At 45.9% G+C, this 19,383-nt stretch overlaps 1 protein-coding gene across 1 annotated transcript in view; it reads left to right on the top strand.

The window, feature by feature from the left end:
• The first annotated feature begins 9,633 nt into the window (after positions 1–9,633).
• Positions 9,634–19,383, top strand: part of RCSD1 (RCSD domain containing 1) — a 72,721-nt gene continuing 62,971 nt past the window's right edge. The window contains exon 1 of the mRNA XM_055587177.1: positions 9,634–9,839. Within this exon, the coding sequence (XP_055443152.1) occupies positions 9,834–9,839 (6 nt within the window). The 5' untranslated portion in view covers positions 9,634–9,833. The remainder of the gene's footprint in view (positions 9,840–19,383) is intronic.

Below are 19,383 nucleotides of genomic sequence, written 5' to 3'. Positions count from 1 at the left end.
GACAGAACGATCTCTATTCAGAAGCAGAAGATATTAAGAGGTGGCAAGAATACACAGAAGAACTCTACAAAAAAGATCTTCATGACCCAGATAATCACGATGATGTGATCACTCACCTAGAGCCAGACATCCTGGAATGTGAAGTCCAGTGGGCCTTGGAAAGCATCACACGAACAAAGCTAGTGGAGGTGATGGAATTCAAGTTGAGCTATTTCAAATCCTGAAAGATGATGCTGTGAAAGTGCTGCACTCATTATGCCAGGAAATTTGGAAAACTCAGCAGTGGCCACAGGACTGCAAAAGGTCAGTTTTCATTCCAATCCCAAAGAAAGGCAATGCCAAAGAATGCTCAAATTACTGCACAATTGCACTCATCTCACATGCTAGTAAAGTAATGCTCAAAATTCTCCAAGGCAGGCTTCAACAACATGTGAACCGTGAACTTCCAGATATTCAAGCTGGTTTTAGAAAAGGCAGAGGAACCAGAGAACAAATTGCCAACATCCGCTGGATCATGGAAAAAGCAAGAGAGTTCCAGAAAAACATCCATTTCTGCTTTATTGACCATGCCAAAGCCTTTGACGGTGTGGATCGCAATAAACTGTGGACAATTCTGAAAGAGATGGGAAAACCACCTGACCTGCCTCCTGGGAAACCTATATGCAGGTCAGGAAGCAACAGTTAGAACTGGACATGGAACAACAGACTGCTTCCAAATAGGAAAAGGAGTATGTCAAGGCTGTATATTGTCACCCTGCTTATTTAACTTCTATGCAGAGTACATCATGAGAAACGCTGGGCTGGAAGAAACACAAGCTGGAATCAAGATTGCCAGGAGAAATATCAATAACCTCAGATATGCAGATGACACTACCCTTATGGTAGAAAGTGAAGAGGAACTAAAGAGCCTCATTAGTTGAAAGAGGAGAGTGGAAAAGTTGGTTTAAAGCTCAACCTTCAGAAAACTAAGATCATGGCATCTGGTCCCATCACTTCATGGGAAATAGATGGGGAAACAGAGGAAACAGTGTCAGACTTTATTTTTTGGGCTCCAAAATCACTGCAGATGGTGATTGCAGCCATGAATTTAAAAGACGCTTACTCCTTGGAAGGAAAGTTACCACCAACCTAGATATCATATTCAAAAGCAGAGACATTACTTTGCCAACAAAGGTCCGTCTAGTCAAGGCTATGGTTTTTCCAGTGGTCATGTATGGATGTGAGAGTTGGACTGTGAAGAAAGCTGAGCACCGAAAAATTGATGCTTTTGAACTGTGGGTGTTGGAGAAGACTCTTGAGTCTCTTGAACTGCAAGGAGATCCAACCAGTCCGTTTTAAAGGCGATCAGTCCTGGGTTTTCATTGGAAGGACTGATGCTAAAGCTGAAACTCCAGTACTTTGGCCACCTCATGTAAAGAGTTGACTCATTGGAAAAGACCCTGATGCTGGGTGGCATTGAGGGCAGGAGGAGAAGGGGACGACAGAGGATGAGATGGCTGGATGACATCACCGACTTGATGGACGTGAGTCTGAGTGAACTCCAGGAGTTGGTGATGGACAGGGAGGCCTGGTATGCTGTGATTCATGGGGTCGCAACGAGTTGGACACGACTCAGCGACTGAACTGAACTGAACTTAAAACTGATTTCCAAAATGAAACACATTCAAGATAGTGAAATTTATTCAGAATTGAGATGTGAGGAATTCCCTTTCCACCATTTTTTTTTTCAATTTTTGGCATGTACAAGCAAAAAAGGCAGAACTGAATCTAAACTTAAAATATCCTAGATTAGTCAGAAAAAGTACAGCTGAGAAGAAATAAGACAGAGATGAATCTTTCCTCCAAGTGAGGCTACATCCAGCAGACAAATTTATTAAAAGTAGGTGAAAATTGGGAATTCCCTGGTGGTCCAGTGCTTAGGACTTTTCAGTTTTACTGCTGAGGGCCAAGGGGTTCAATCCTTGGCTGGAAAATGAAGGTTCCACAAGTCGAGTAGTGTGGCCAAAAAAACAGTAGGTGAAAATCACAAGTAGATAACTTTGAGTTGAGAGATGAACATAGAATTATGTTGTGAAGGCAGCTGGGTTTGGGACTTCCCTCCGATTACAACCATTTCTTCATGATAAAAAGCTGCTGCTACTATTACTTCATGACAATAATGACCCAGCTTTCATCACACTATTTTGCTAGCATTATTTTAAGCATTTCACGTGTATTGATCCAATTAATTCTTATAACTCTATTTGGTAAATTCTATCATTAGCCCCATTTTATAGATGGAGAAGCAGGAACAAAATTAAGTAACTTGATCAAGGTCACAGGTAGGCCCAGAAGTCTGGTTTCCACACTAATCTTTAAATCTCTGTGCTATCCTTTGTGTTACAACTTTTCATGTTTATACTGTATTTTTAGGTGGACTTTCAAGAACTGGATTACAAAATGGATTATCTATATTTTTTGCATGAAGCCAGTGTCCATTCACTCATTCAACATGTGAGCCCAACATGTGAACTCACCAAATTGGAACCCAGCACCAACCTTAGAACTTTAACCAAGACAGAATGAAATGTGCTTTCTTTAAGATCAATGTTTTGTGGGAAGATAAAGAAAGTAAGCAGGCAAGTATAAAGTAATCCTTGCAAGGACAAGAATAGTGAAGGCATGAGGTATACACAGGAAGCACCTCTATTCTGGGTGGCAGGAGACTGGGGATATGTGGTGATGGTCAGGACCATCTTCCTGGAGGAAGCCTTATCTGAGAAACAGAAGATGATTAAGAGTTAACTCTGGGCTTTGTGCAAAGCAAGGAATGTGTCCCAGACAGAGAAAAGAGCTCACTCAGGGACCAGAAAGCACACCAGGATACTTCAAGTGTGGGGTCCTGGGTGTTCTCTGTTGAGAAGAAGCTGGAGAGGAAAACTTGGTCATGTTAGGAGTGTGAGTTGCACCCTCCAAAGTAATCTTCAGAAAGATTACTCCCTGTAGAGTGGAAAACAGATGCAGGGAGATGGTGAGTCAAGTTTGGAGGCAAGGACAATAATTAGGAGCTATGGAGATGAACTATATCTAATAGTTTTCTAATCCAAATGCAAGCTGGCAATGACTGTGATTGGTGGGAGGTTGCAGGGAGTAATGTCAGGATATTTCAGAGCTAAAAGTATATAGCACATTTTGTTAGTGTAGAACCATCAGAGATATTCATTTTAAGGCCATGTGGGTAACCTCCAGCTTTGGACAGGCTCCCGTCCAATTCAAGCTACTGATTCATTTTAGTAAATGTTCCTGTGGCAAAACTGCATCACTTAATGTTACTAAAAATATCCCAAAGAAATTATGATATGAATACTTAATGAAAACTACCTTTATTTCTATAAATATCACCCCACTTTCTTCCTAGAAAAAATCAGTTGTTTTTCTTATCTTTTTATTGGCTTGCCACAAGGAATGTAGGATCTTAGTTTCCTGACCAGGGCTTGAACCCATCTTTCTGCAGTGGAAACTCAGAGGCCTAACCACTGGATCACCAAAGATCAACAAAGAAGTCCTTTCTTTCTTTTTTTTTTTTAAAGTTAAATCTTTCCTCCAGGGACTTCTCTAGCATCCAAGTGGTTAGAGTTCCCGCTTTCACTGACTTGACCCAGGTTCAATCTCTGGTCTTGTCGGAGAACTGAGATCCTGTGGGCAAGCCCCAGGACACAGGCAAAAATAAAACTCTCCTCCAAAACTTTAAAAGTCCATGTGTCTGCTGCAACCACTGAAACATCACAAAGAGATCTGTACAAAAAAAACCTGAACAATCTTCCACATCATGTCTCCATCCTCTGTCTTTCCAAAGGCTAGTCTCTCTCCGCCTGCTCTCTCTCTATCACCAGTGTTAACCGGCCCCTGGCCCATCCTGTGATCTCTGGGGGGGGGGGGGGGGGGGGGGGGGGGGAGGTTGGGGACGAACAGATGATGAAGGGACTGGGTAGCAAATCAGTCTGGAAAAAAGAAACAGGAGAGCTCAATTCTTACCCCCACCACCTTGTTTCTTAACTTTTTTGTTTGAAATAATCTCAAACTTTGAAAAAATTGTAAGATTAGGACCCAAAACTCCCATATATCCTTCACCCAGGACCCTTAGAGTTTTGCCAATTCTAATGATTTCTCTTTTTTTCAGCTTTATCGAGATATGACTGACAAAACTATAAGATGCCTAAAGTATACATTTGATGATTTGATATGTGTATATTTGATATATGTATTAATATATATAAAGTATAATTCCTTCAAAATACTTTATAGTCAAAGGAGCCAATCTAGAAGCACATGGTCAACCCAGTTGTCATGTGGCTCTAGTCTTCTGTAGACTAGAATCCTTCCCCAGCCTCCCCTTGACCTTCTTGATCCTGGCACTTTTGGAGATCACAGACCAGTCACTTTGAGGAATGTTCTTCCTATTTGACTTGTCCAGTGTTTCTTCATGATTAGACTCAGGTTATCATGATTAGTACTCAGGCACCTTGGGCCAGAGTATCACAGAAGTGATGGTGTCTTATTCTTTTTTTTTTTTAATTTAATTAATTGAATTTAACTGTGCCAGGTCTTAGTTGCAGCATGTGGGATCTAGTTCCCTGACCAGTAATTGAACCCAGGCGCCCTGCACTGCCGGAAAGAGTCTCAGCCACTGGAGCACAGGGGAGTCCTGGTGTGCTCTTCTTATTGCATCCCATCAGGTAACATGTGATGTCAATTTGTCCCATCACCGAAGGTGTTTGCTTTGATCACTTTCTTAATATGGTATCGGTTAGGCTTATCTCTGGGTGGCTCAGTGGTAAAGAATCTGCCTGTGATGCAGGAGACATGGGTTCAATTCCTGGGCCAGGAAGATCCCCAGGAGGAGGGCATAGGAACCCACTCCAGTATTCTTGCCTGGAGAATCCCATTGACAGAGGAGCCTGGCAGGCTACAGTCCATAGGGTCGCAAAGAGTTGGACACAGCTGAAGCGACTGAGCACACATACAGACTTATCTCTAAAAAGTTACATTTTCCCCTTTGTAATTAATGAATAATTTATAGGGAGATAATTTGAAATTATTAAAATCCTATTTCTCATCCCATTTTTACCCCATTAGATTTAGCATCAAAGGATGTTTCTACCTAAAACTATTATAACTATAATTGTTGTCATATGACAACTTTTTTACCTTTGTTAGTCAGCATTGTGCTGTAAGAACCTTCCACTTATCTATCCACGTATTTGTTTATATCAGTGTGGACTTATGAACTCTTATTTTATTTAAAGCAAGTGGCTCAGTGGTAATGAATGTGTCTTCCAGTGTAGGAGACATGGGTTCAATCCCTGGATCAGGAAGATCCCCTGGAGAAGGAAATGGCAACCCATTCCAGTATTCTTGCCTTTGAAATCCCATGGACAGAGAAGCCTCGCAGAAGTCCATGGGGTCGCAAAAGAGTTGGACATGCTTTAGTGACTACACAACAACAACAATGCATTGCTATCATTGTTTATTTTGATCCTTATATCATCCCAATATTGTCCTAGGCACCCCTGCAATCTGGTTTCTGTATATTCTTAACATCTTCTTTTCATTTATTGAGCACTTCCATATTTTCTAGCACAAAATGTTTCAGGCTTGTCTTGTTCTTTACCTGCCCCAGCCTTGTAAGCCAAGGACCCTTGGTTCCTTTAGTGAAGAATGGTATTTAGAAACCAAGATCTGGGCTCTATTTACTTATTGCTACTGGGGTATCAGTTCTCCTTGGCCCTCTCAGTGGATCAAACTAAGAAATATGTGTGTGTGTATGTATACACATTTATATCCACATATATGTATCTACAGATTGAAAACCATGAGTTCACACCAATACCTCCCATTCCAATCCAGTACCATAGGGTTCATTTCAGTTCCCACTCCCCTTGCATATTTGTCTCCCTTCACTATCACCGAGAATCTTGTCTCCCATTGGCTTCTACACATCAATTTCTTTGCTCAATTGCCCTATGTAATCAATTTTCCAATTCCCAGAGGGCCAGTCAAAACACTTCCTCATGAAATCACCAACCCCGGCTGGCTGTCCTCTCCACACATCAACAGCCTCCCTGTGGCGCCGCTGTTACCCTGCTACCTTCCACTTCAATTTACCTTTCACACACCACCATCTTCCTCTGGGAGACTCTCCATTACCAGTCCTTGAACTCATAAAAGCACTCAAACCGTGGTGCTTTCATTTCAGTTTATTCAGTTCTGTTCCTCACTGACAGTCACAGCAGAATGAGTTGTTTTGTTTTATTTTTGCCACATTCCCGGGACTTAGTGCTGAAGTATATACATTCGGAAGTGAGTATTCACAGTTCTGAGAGGACGTTTGCTTCCCGCTCTCGTGTTTAAAGTTAACGATCGGCAGCACCGTGCGGCCACTCACTGAGAACGGCCTGACTGCAGCTCTGTGCAGTTCTGCTTAAAATAGTGAGTTTACTAAATAACTTGTCCCCTTCCACGATCTCTCTTGATCTTTTCTCTCACTGAGTCTTTTCTCCCATTGAAGACCCATCTATAGAAAAAAGGCTCTGTCTTTGATTTAAAGGCAAGAATCCTATTAATTTGCTTCAGTCATTCATTTATCCACTCATTCATTCACCAAACAGTAACATGCATTTGGTAGTATTTATTTGATAGTAATATGGGCTTCCCTACTCAAGCTGCTCTGGTGTTTCTTGGTTTTCATTCTGCGCTGGCCTCTATTTGCTGCTTGGCTGATTTAGGCTACCAGGGTGTATAAAGCAGGGAGAGTAAAGGAAGTGAGTCCTTGTGAGATGACCAGTCCCCTCGAGACAGGGAGGAACGACCCCATCAGAGCCACTTTCCCTTCCCCTTGGGTTGTCAGCTCCTCACAGCACACCAAGCACCAAGTCAGAATCCCAGAGGACCCATCAAAAACAGGGAGTTCACCACCTGAGTTATTTCCATTCTAGCTTCTGGGGATCTTCAGGAAGGGTGACAGGGGAAGAAAAGGTGAGCACAAGCCCCTACCTACCCAGGACTGCTGAAACAGCTCCGGGCCTCAGCCCTCTCTCCCCATTTCCACCGCTCCCTCTCATAAATGCCTCTTCCTAGCCCAAAGAACTATGGAGGAGCAATCCTCCCCTGCACATTCTGAGACCCGGGAGCAAGGTGGTGGCCAAGTTTATCTGCATTGTGTTCATGGGTTCTCACGTGACTGAGGGAAGGCCCAAGCAGGGCGTGGGCTGCAGCAGCAAGTCACCTTGAGTGACTGTGATGCTATCTAAGCCTAACGGTTTCCTTTGGTAGGCACTTCCGCCCTTCTGTTTGTGACCAGAAACCTGTGCTGGGGCAGCCCCATTCTGAGCAGAAAGGAGGACTAGATGGAGGCAGAAAGGAAAAGGCCCTATGAATCAGAGTTAGAAAATATGAGAAGAGACTCTGCTCCCATCACCAACTCAGTCTTGCACATTTGAAAAAAAAGGGAAAAAAAATTATATGCACAAGTATGCAAGGTACCAAGAAACTTCCTTTCTTGCTGCCAACGCTGCTCTCGAACTCTCACTTCTGCAGCTGTGTGGCTGGAATGGAAAGAGACTGCCCATTAATTCCTGGGAGTAGAATCCCGTTCACTGGGCCTTAGAATGCCTGGGAATAAAAGAAATATTGGGTCCCTATTTATTTGAGCTTGTACATGAGGCTAAGCATTATAAAAGTAGCTACTCAAAAAAAAAAGATGGAGATACTTTTTTCAGAGTGCCTACTAAACTATACAGGTGAGGCAAATGAGGATCAGACTGGGTAAGTGACTTGTCTCGGAAAACACAGCTAGAAATTAGCAGAGCAGGAATTCAACCTTCAATCTGCTTCTAAAATAAAGGTTGCTGCTGCTGCTGCTGCTAAGTCACTTCAGTCGTGTCCAACTCTGTGTGACCCCATAGACGGCAGCCCACCAGGCTCCCCCGTCCCTGGGATTCTCCAGGCAAGAACACTGGAGTGGGTTGCCATTTCCTTCGCCAATGCAGGAAAGTGAAAAGTGAAAGTGAAGTCATTCATTCGTGTCCAACCATCAGTGACCCCATGGACTGCAGCCTTCCAGGCTTCTCCATCCACAGGATTTTCCAGGCAAGAGTACTGGAGTGGAGTGCCGTTGCCTTCTCCACAAATAAAGGTTAGGCTAAGTTAAATGAACTAGAAAACACTCTGGCATTAGGGCTATCAGTGTTTCAGAAAGGCAAGTCTTAGAAGATTCTGCAGGGAAGAGGCCATGTTTCTAAGGCTGGTACCCAAAGCAACAATCTTAAGTGCCTGAAAGTCTGCAGGGAGTGCTGGGATAAAGAGCAGAATTAGGGCAGTTCTTTGTAGTGTGAGCAAACTCTCAGCTGGATTCTTTTACCCATTTTTCCACGTATCTCTCTTCACAGTGCTCATGATTACCTGGCCCACTGTCTCTTTCCCAGGGTGAGCTGGGTGAGGGTTTGGGGTGGGGTGGGGCACAAGGGCACTGCAGAAAGACACAGAGGCCTCCCTGTGGGCCAATCCTCTTCACACTCACAGGTCTCTGAGGGCTTCCCCCTTTTCTTCTCTGGGAGGGGTCCAGATCCAGAAAGGGCACCTAGCGCTGGTGACCAGTGTGTAAACTGGTAGCAGAGAGAGAAGCTGCTCCAGATTTCAGTTCCCCTGTCCCTTCCTTGCAGCTTTGTTTTCTTCAGCCTCTGTGCTGCTCAGGGAGCTGGGATGGCCCTGAGGGAGGATTGCTATGTTGGGCCTATGGGAATCGGATGTTCGGGATCTTGCCCTTTGCTCTATTTCTTAGAGTCCACTTAGGAACACCAAAAAGGCCCTTTATCAACAAGCAGTTTGTGGGAGATGAAATTCCACAAATCCAAATGCATCAACCCAATTGGGGAGAGACAAAGACAGATTGCTACAGGGAGCCTGGAAAACTTTGCTTGGATTCCTTTTGTCCTCCTCCTCTACCTGATATACAGGTGAGAGATGGATCGACTGATAAAGGTCTCCAGAAAACGTGCGACTGAGAGGTGGAGAGGAAGAGAGATGACAGACGGGGAGGTACTTGAGTTTGCAACACTAAGCGTTGAAGGCACTGCCTAAACAGTCTCTGAGGGACGGGGAGGAGGGGAGTGGGAGAACCATTTATCCGTCAGGGAGGGTCCTCATTCTCCGCCCAGGAACGCCGGGAAAACCAGGTATGCTGCGAATGCAATTTCTTTTTAAATGAGGAGAGACGGGGGTAGAGAGGTACACAAAAGAAGTAAATAGAAAAGAGGGGAGATAAAAAGAATGAAAGAACCACTGTGACCTTTAGGGCAAGCGAAAAGAAAGAAGAGATGTTAAAGGAGAGAGAGGTTGAGGACTGACACCGAGCAAAGACCCGGGTCCTGGAGGAACTTCACGAGAAAGAGGGGCCACACGACTGTCCCATCCCCATGTTTGGGCAGATTAATGGAGTCGTGGCTCCCTCGCTTGAGTCCTGCCCCGGGAGGGGACAGTATCTGTTTAGATTTGTGTCTAAATTTAAACCCTGATCGCCGGCCTCCTTCCCCAGCTCCCCACCCTCCCCGCCTCCTGTCTCTCCCCTCCCATCCCTCCTCCTCCTCCTCCTCCTCCTCCTTCCTCGTTCTCTAGCGCGGGGCTGGGGCGGCCCGCAGTCAGCCCTGCAGCCGGCGAGCCGGGTGCGCAGCCGCTCACTTGCGCTGTGCCCGCCGGAGCCGAACCCGGTCCAGGCGGGAGCAAAGCGCTGAGCGGGGATCGAGAGCCCGGGACAGAGCGAACGCGCGCTGGCGGCGCTGAGTCGGCACCTGGAGGACATGGAGGTAAAGAATCCCGCGGCGCGCAAGCAGGGTCCGAGCAGGGAGCACGAGCGAGGCTCAGCGCTGCGGCACTCCGGAGGCTAGCCCCCGGCCTTTCCTAGGGGACCCCTCCCGGCAGGCAGGGGGTCGGCCGGGAGGACCTCAGGGAGAGGGGAGGGACCTTTCTAGAGGTTCAGCTGTTTTGCTTAGGGACTCAAATGCTTCAGAAAAAAAAAAGTTAGGTGCTGTAAACTTTGTAAATGGACAAATGTGTGAGCAAAATTTCTGATTTAGAAATCAGAAGCCGCTGGATCTGCAGAGATGAATATTGAAAGAGAAACAGAACTGTTACCCTGAGGCACAGCGTCTATGGGCTTCCCTTTTCGATGAAAATTGAGCTTTTAAAAGTCCGGTCGCCCTCTTGCTTCTCAGGTCCCACTTTTGTCTGTCACATCTTTCAGAACTTTCTGGAAAGCTCCCCTCATGAGCAAATGGCACTATTTCTGATCAAACTTGAGACTTTCCTGTATGTCCCTGCATGCACTGGGGTGTGCTGGCTACATATCTGTGGGGGGCTCCAGGGTGAGGCCCACCACTGCTCCGCCTGGGGTTTTCCTGGGACAATTCCAGCCAGTGGGATCCAGGAACCACCCTCCACTGGAGGAGTGGCTGGTGTATTCCCCTCCTCCTTGCCTTTTCCATATTTTGAGGCTCCCATGGATTTTCCCCTTGAAATAGACGTGACATTTAGCCCTAAGCCTATTTTAGCTAGATTTAGGCTTGCTTTTAAAAAGAAGAAAAGCAAAGGTGATTCCTGTTTTCAAAAGCTGAACTGCTGCTCCCAGTGCTGTGGTCAGCAGTCTCCAGATTCACAGTTCTGCTAACTCTTCCCGGTCACTGCTCTACACCAGAACTCAAGTTGGCTCTTCTAAGCAATCCTCACTGCCTGCAAAGCGCTGGGACTTCTCTGTGTGGGCAATAGGTCTGTCCTGGGCAGTTGCAGTCAAGTGTCCAGCTCTATCGTTGTCTTCAGGGATCAGCTTCAGGGAGTCTTTATAAAGTGCAGGGGCCCCTAGGATCCTCCAGAGGCTAAGATGGGCCCTCTGGAAACATCTGTAAACTGGGGAAACTCCAGGCAGATTAGGGTTGGGAAAAGGTGAGAGGGAAACCCAGCAGTGGGTGTTCACCAGTCTCTCAAAGATAGCCTAGAGCAACAAGATCTTTCCTGGCTGCAGCTTCAGAACCAAGAAGGCAGATGGCTCTGGGAATGCCCATACGAACAAGAAGGTTCCCGAAGTTGCTTTAAGAGTTGGTTTCCTCTTCTGACAGTGCAGGGTGCCTCAGGCCTTAGCTAGAGGTGCAGTGTAATTTAGGACCTCTTTAATCTCTTGCAGAAATGGGTGGGAGATAAGAGCAAAGCAAGTCTTAGGCTTTGAAGCAAATTGCTTACTGTTAGAGGGCCAAATTTGTTCTCAGAAGACACAAGGGAATCCTTCCAAAGGTACTTTCTTCTTCAGTTGAGGAAGGAACGGTGTGTGGCAGAGGCCCTGAAACTTGCCTGAGCAACTTCCTGTGTGGAAGTGAAAAGTGGGGTGGGGGGGGAGGGGGTGAAAAGAGAAGTGAGTGGTGAAAAGAGAAGATCCTCTAGTCTATAAACAGATGTGTAGTCATTGATAGGGGATTCTGCCAAGACAGGAGCACTGCTGGGCAGTCAGGAAGCGTGTCAGTTCACACTGAGTCTGTACAGGGCATGGATTTGCGGGTTGGCAGTGACTGCTTTTGAAGTTCTTTTGTCAAAATGCCTGAAAAAAGCACTCCAACAGCTAACACTGGTAAAGGAAGTGAAGAGGAAACCAAGAGGCTGGAGAAGTGACATTTCTTTAGCCAGGAAGTAAACTTTTTCATGGTGGGACATGATATGCAGGAGTGGGATTTGGGAATTTCTGAAAAATCTCGGAGTAAAACTCTTTTGAGAGGTGAAACCCACTTTTGAGACATGCCACTATATTTGATGAGAAATGGAGCTACATTACTTCCCAGTACTAGTAATTTATACCAGGCCAGTAAGTCTATGGGGTTGCACAGAGTCGGACACAACTGAAGCGACTTAGCAGCAGCAGCAGCAATAAGACTTACTCAACATTCATTCTCTAGAACCCATTTAACTTTTGGAAGTCTTTGGGGAATCTTTTTTTTTTTAAGTTACTTTACTGTTATCAACAATATCGATCATTACTTCAACCCTCTTTAAGCCCTCTGGAATAAACAAGAAAAGATGCCTTTTAAAAGCTCACAATCCAATAGGGAAAATAACACTAATCTTGTCATGTGCATAATTTTCAAATGCAAAAATGCCTTAAAGTATGGCATTTGCAGACCCTAAATTCTATAGTATTTCAGTATTTCTTGCATTTCTGTGTAAGACTCAAAAGAAGTCTTAAAAGAAAGGTGGGTGGTGAGGAGGAGAAGTCATAAGAAATGGATGCACGGAGAACATGCCAGCTTTGTGCAGGAAAGTAAGCCAGTTGGCTAGAAAGGAAGATGAAGAAGCAGAGAGAGAAAAAAAAAAGAAAGTAATAAGATAAAAACCACAGGGCCTCCGAGTATATAGTGGATCCTGCCCAAGTGGGTGAGTGGGAGCTGGAATTCAAGCCAACTGGAAGAAAGGGTTACTTTGCTTTGTAAAAAGTCTCCTTGCCTAGCTGTACCCCAAAGGGATGCCTTTTTCGGATTCAGACAGAGGCTAGCTGCAGCCCTCAAAGCCAGATAGTGGATGGCCCTGGATTCTGCTCCTTGGACAGTAAGAAACTCTAAGTGGTCTTGAGTAAGATGGCATCCACCTTGTAGCAGGGATGATATGGCAGAAATGCCAGTGTATAGAGTGAACAAGAAAACCAGACTCAAGAGCTACTCTGAGAGTCCAGGCATATTGTGACTTTGAGAGAGCAAGAATGAAAGAAATGGAAGAATAAAGACCATGTGTTATATAAGAAACCGGAAATGACTTCTGTGTTTGAGCTCGTCAGGGTGCACAGGTGAGTAGGGTTCTCTGAGATGCCAAGGAGAGAGGCAGTACTGCTTTTACACGTTTGTAATAAGCCTTTTGTAGGCAGCGACTCTCTTACTGGTCTTTAGGTCTCCAGAAGTTTGCACAGTGCCTAGATCATCATATAATTCCTTGAGATGAGCTTGCTTGATAAATGAATTAAGAGAAACACAGAACTCTTCCCCTCTTAGTCTGCAGCTCAAATATCTCCACCTCAGGAAGCCTGTACAGATGCCCTCAGACTCTACAGCACACTCAGGGCACTTTTTTCAAACTGAATTAGAGTACTAGACAGACCTGTAACTGTCTGCTTACCTGGTTCTCTCCCTGGAAAATTCCTCAAGGACAGGGCCATATATATCTAGTGCTTGATGGCACTCAAATGCTTGTTGAATGAGTAAATAAATGGTTGAAGATGGGAGAAAATCAATTTAAAACAACAACAACAAGGTTTAGATATGTTGGTTTAGGTTGTTCTAACCAGGAATGTCCAGCCTCCCATGAGAAGTACAGGCCTCTTATGATGAAAATATGATTCTTCTCTAGAAGAGATGGTAGGTGAAGTTACTCTGGGTAGGAACTCAGAATGGAGAAGTGTATAGTAAAGAAAGAGCTGGAGACTTTGTACATCAAAATCAAACCAGTACTCTTCAGTTCAGTTCAGTTCAGTTCAGTTCACTTGCTCAGTCGTATCCGACTCTTTGCGACCCTGTGAACTGCAGCACACCAGGCCTCCCTGTCCATCACCAACTCCTGGAGTCCACCCAAACCCATGTCCATTGAGTCGGTGATGCCATCCAACCATCTCATCTTCTGTCGTCCCCTTCTCCTGCCCTCAATCTTTCCCAGCATCAGGGTCTTTTCAAATGAGTCAGCTCTTTGCATCAGGTGGCCAAAGTATTGGAGTTTCAGCTTCAGCATCAGTCCTTCCAATAAACACCCAGGACTGGTTTCCTTTAGGATGGACTGGTTGGATCTCCTTGCAGTCCAAGGGACTCTCAAGAGTCTTCTCCAACACCAGTACTCTTAGTTGCTTAAATATAAGTTGTAGGTACTACCGGTTTTAATTTTGCCACTGAAGATGTAATGAATTTCTAATTTAGATGGACAGAGTTAATGAGCCCTTTTCTCTGAGGTAACTCCACAGTCCTTTCCAGAGAGTGTCATCCATCCATTTATTCAGTATTTATTGAGCATTTATTAGGTACTGGATCTTGAGTGATGAATGTTAATTAAATACTCTCAGACTATCTTGTCATCCTCACAGGTGAAAGGTATGTGTGTATGTGTATATACTGATACATATAATGTATTCATTTTGTAACCTACTTTTTCCAATGATATCTTTTTACTTCATTAATATTGGGGGTGGGGTGGGGATGTTGTGCCAGGAAGCTTGGAGTCCTGACCATTGGACCACCAGGGAGTTCCCATACTTCATTAAATATTTTCTCCCACAGTTTTGCCTTCGCTGGTTTTGGACCCACCCTCTCACTGAGCCATATGTTGGCTGCTGACTGATGGGCCATAATAAGGGATTGCTTGGCCTCTGGAAGCTGGATTTTGGCTCAGTGGACTTGCAGGCCTGCCCAAGTACCCCCCACATTCCTGTCTGGCTCCCACTCTGTGGGACCCTCAAAGTACCACTGGCTTCCACTTAATAGACACTTCCATTCCCAGGACCACAATGACAGGGAAAGTTCCAGCAGGCAGACTGGAAGGGCCCAGGCGCTGTCACAGGAGGGGGTGAGCACACATTCCCGGAGCAGAGTCAGGTTTCAGTCCACAGCGTATCTGCTGACAGCCAGGGGAGTCAGAAGCTGGCGAGCGCGGTTCCGTGGGAAATCTGAACACTGGAAGCTCAGCAGCCTGGTAATCTTATCAAGGCCTCAAGAGAACATTTTGGTTCCAGAGAAATCTGAAGGCAAATCTGCCATCCTACAGTAATAGTTTTAGGTTTGCAGAATCAGCTTGACCAGCTTGACTCAATTCATTAGAATCTAAACATCTCAGAGCTCTGGGTGGAATGAAACGGTCTCCAACTGCCATATAGTGAAGGAGGAAACAAGACACAGAGATTGAGGCTGCCTAGGGAATTAGGCACCACTGAACCTTTGGAAAGCTGCAGTTTTTCTCTCAGCCTAAACCTTAAGAGGTAGAATGGTTGGTTTCATCACAAAATAAATATCCACCTCATTTTGGCCTTCAGAGTCGGGTAGATGTTTTTAATCACTCTGTGCAGAAGATACAATGGAACTGCTAACACGGTACTAAGGTTTAGTCACCAGCATCAGTATTATCGCTCTAGGGACGTAGAGGAGCTCACCTACCCCGTGGATCTACCTGAGGCACACACTGCCCTTATACCCTGGTCTTTTGTGGATTGAGCTCTCCATCTTTTTCCTTTTAGGTTTCCTGAATATCTATCTCCTGGGAATTGTGGGAAATGACTGCTGAGCTTATGAGATTCATCTTACATGAGTCAAATCTTATCTTGAGGGAATGGGCCTCTGCAGTTGGGGCCCAGGACCTCCCTAGGAGAGGTGAGATGGGCTTTCAGGGCCTTTACATCTATAATGAGCCTCCTGAGATGCCATCAGAGCGAAAACTCAATGGGGAGTGCTGGGGCCCCCAGGCTGGAAGCACTGAGAAGTTCTAGACATTGGAGCTGGACATTCTCTTCAGCCAAGGTGTCCCTAGCCCTTCATTTTTAACGTGCTTGCGCTGTATCAGAGCCGCCTTCCTGGCCTTGGGATAGCAATCACAACTCTTTCCTAAGCTAGATCTTCAATAATCGATAATAATTCATAGCATACAACACACGATAGTTCTTTAATTAGGTCCAACAGACATACACTGAGGCCCCGCTGCTGCCAGGCAGTGGGGAGAGGAAGATGAATGTCTCACCTGCTGGTCTCCGAACAGCTCCCGTCCAAGAGCCGGGCCAGCACCTATAGGCATGTGCAAGGGGTTTGAATTCACGTGGACAGAGGAGAGGCATCATACCCAGCCTAGGGTTCAGACGGGCTTCCTGTGAGAGACGGTTTTTACGTGGAGTCTGGAGGGGTGGGGAGGAGTTGACCAAGTGCAGAGAATGGGGAGGTGCCTTCTAGAGGGGGTGACAAGCAAAGCACTGATGCTAGAAGCGTCGTGTGAGGTACAAGCAGTCCGTTTCTGGAGAGTCAGTCAAGGTAAAGGTATTTGAAGTTGGAGAGCTAGAGGGGGGATAGAGAGAAGTAAAAGTTACAGTTCCTGCCATAAAAGGACCTCTGTTCTATTTGGGGAAACAAAATATACACATATGACACAACGGAAAAAAAGTACAAGATTGAAGATAAGTTCTCAGGTGTGTGGGAATTCAGAGTCAGTGTCTCTAATGGGAGCTAGAGAAAACTTTCTTCCTCTACTGGGGATTTCCCCTACAAGTGGGGCTCTTCCCAGGCTCCCTGGCAGCCCCAGGGGTGCACAGCTAACAGGGGATTTCAGCCCAACGATTAGCATACTCAGCCCAGGGCCTGCGCCTAAAAGCTCTGAGGCAGAAATCCAATTTGAAATAGACCCCAGGCCCCAAGGGAATGCCTGTGGTCAACTCAACCAAAGCCACCCCTACAGCCCTCCTTCAGTTCACGCCTCCACCTGAAGCCCCGTTCCTATATTCCTCTCACCGTGTTCACACGTCCTGTGCCTGCTCCAAAAAGCCAACGTTTCTCCTCGTTGTCCAACGGCAGCACAGGCACAAGCCGAGAGGGGCCCAGGAGCAGCAGCCAGCCACGTGCCTCAGCTCAGGCTGGGTCCAGCAGAACAGTGCAACAGAAACAAGACGCCAAGACTTGTGACCGCTGTTACACAACCCAAGCACGCACACCAGAGGTCACAGAGAATTTACATCTCACAACGTGCCATAGAGGGCTTCTGGCTTCCTTGGGGCCTCACCCCTGGACCCTCACCTGTGATAATTTATTCCAAGCACATGAGTCAAATGGACAGTTCTCCTACCTTGATGGGGCCACCCCCCCCACCCCACCATGTCTGAAATACATTGCCAAGCTTCAGATTCGTCGCTTGTCTTACTTTCGAGATATGTTTTGATGGATAGTGCGAAATCCATTTCTCAGCATCCATACTGATAATTCAGTCATGAATATTCATTGGAAGGACTGATGCTGAAGCTGAAACTCCAGTACTTTGGCCCCTGATGCAAAGAGCTGACTCATTGGAAAAGACCTTGATGCTGGGAAAGATTGAAGGCAAGAGGAGAAGGGGATGACAGAGGATGAGATGGTTGGATGGCATCACCGACTCGATGGACATGAGTTTTAGCAAGCTCCAGGAGTTGGTAATACACAGGGAAGCCTGATGTGCTGTGGTCCTTGGGGTCACAAAGAGTCGGATACAACTTGGTGACTGAACTGAACTGATACTGATGTCAGTGTAGGAGAAACCTGAAGCTTGCTGTCATGGTAATCCACTTGTTGAACACCTTCTATATACAGATGTTTTACATAAGTTTATCTTTTTACTCTTCATAAAGTCCTATTCCATCTGTTTTCTAGATGAGGATGCTGAGGATTCAATATGATTAAATTATATGCCCAAGGTTTGGAAGGTGATTACCAGAACCCACCCTACTCGGTGGGATCCTGTGGCCCGTTCTCTTCCTCCTGTAGTAGAGAAGCTCTGGCTGCCCACACAGTGCCCACAGCATGTGTGACAAGGAGACCACACGCCCCTTGACCTGGCCAGTTCTCCTCCAGCTCAAGGCCACTGGGGAGGCCAGCAGCTCAAGGCTTGGGGTCTCTAAGATCTGGTACAGATTTACTTCGAGTCCTTATCTACACATCTGATAGGCTTCTGAAAGGCTCCACTTGTGTTTCTGAATGAAACTAGTGCCAACATCTATGGCACAAAGGAAGTTTAAATAAACATTCATTTTTATGGCTTAGAGTTTTGAGAGCAAGAAGGAATATTAGCAGTTTCTTTCATTCCCTTCATTCTAAAGATGAAGAGGGATTTCCCTGGTGGTCCAGCGATTAGGACTCCTTGCTTTCACTGCTGAGGGGCTAGGTTCAATTCCTGGTTCTGTTTGGGGAGCTAAGATCCCACAAAATGTATGGCATGACCAAATAAATGAGGAAACTGACATAAGTGATATACTGATGGTCACACTTAAAGTCAGTTAGTGGCAAAGTCAGAACTAAGATGAAGATCTTCTGGCTCCCAGCACAGGAACCTCCCTTCTACAGGGCATGTGTGATCCATGTGTCTAAATAAGTTCATAATTACTTTATTGCCTCTGCATGTCTGTGTATAGTCTTCTTGAGGCTTTCCAAGTCCATACCGGTGGTGCTTGGTTTCTAGGTTTTATCTGGCAAGCACCGTTATAGGGGGATGGTAAGGGTGGGGGGAGATGAGCAGAGAGAGGGACAGCTATATTATTATCACTGTCTTAAGCAACAAGTGCCAAGAGATCTTAAACTAAGTCCGTGAGGGTGCCACCCCACTAGGGAGAGTACTCCACCTGTCCTCCAACCCTCCTTTCTATGATGCCTTCAAAGGGTCTTTCTGGAGGAGTCTTTGGCCCCTGCTGCCTAGTCATTCCTGAATCTCCTCACAAAAGCCTAAATTGAAGTACTTGGGAGGATAAGAACAAGGATGATTCCAAGCCCATGTGGAATGAATGAAAGACTCAGAGGGATGCTGGTACTCTGGGTTACTATCTAAAGCCAGTGGAGTTGGCAGATGCATGAGTTTGCTAGGACTGCCATAATATATGACCACAAATGCGGTCTCAGAAATCTATTCTCTCACAGTTCTGGAGGCCAGATACCTGAAACCAAGGTGTCACAGGAGACCCTAGGGGAGAATCCATTCCACACCTTCTAGAACTTCTGGTGGTTGCCAGCTTTCTGGGCTATAGTCACTGTAATCTTTGCCTCATGTTCCCTTTACCTTCTACTCTGGGAGTCTCTTCTTAAGGACATGTGTCATTGGGTTAAGGACCTACACTGATAAACCAGGATGATTTCCTCATCTCAGAATCCTTAACTACATCTGCAAAGATCCTTTTACGAAATAAGGTAACAATTACAGGTTCCAGAGATTGGGAAGTGATCATATTTGGGGCGGCACCATTTAGCTCATGACAGCAGTCAGCCCGCTCTTCATTATAAGGGAAGGAGACTTCGGGCTTGGCAGATCAATCCTTGCTTATTGCTCGGCTCTCTTGTGACACTCCTCCCCCTACTGTCCTAGGGGTGAATAGTGGTGGTGGAGTCCCCAAGTCATGTCCGACTCTTACGACCCCATGGACTGTAGCCCACCAGTCTCCTCTGTCCAGGGCATTTCCCAGGCAAGCTTACTGGACTGGGTTGCCATGAACAGCCAATTCATTGATTCTTGTCATGAGACTAATTTCCTGCCTCTAGGGTAGCCCCCCCACACACACATATATATATACTGTACTGGCATGAGGGACAGCCAGAGCCTTCTCTGCTCAGAGCCAAAGTCAGGAGAGGAGGTATG

The sequence above is a fragment of the Bubalus kerabau genome, chromosome 6 (genome assembly GCF_029407905.1).
Source record: "Bubalus kerabau isolate K-KA32 ecotype Philippines breed swamp buffalo chromosome 6, PCC_UOA_SB_1v2, whole genome shotgun sequence".
NCBI lineage: Eukaryota > Metazoa > Chordata > Mammalia > Artiodactyla > Bovidae > Bubalus > Bubalus kerabau.
Note: the sequence above shows the minus strand (reverse complement) of the source record. Positions and strands in the feature narration are given on the sequence as shown.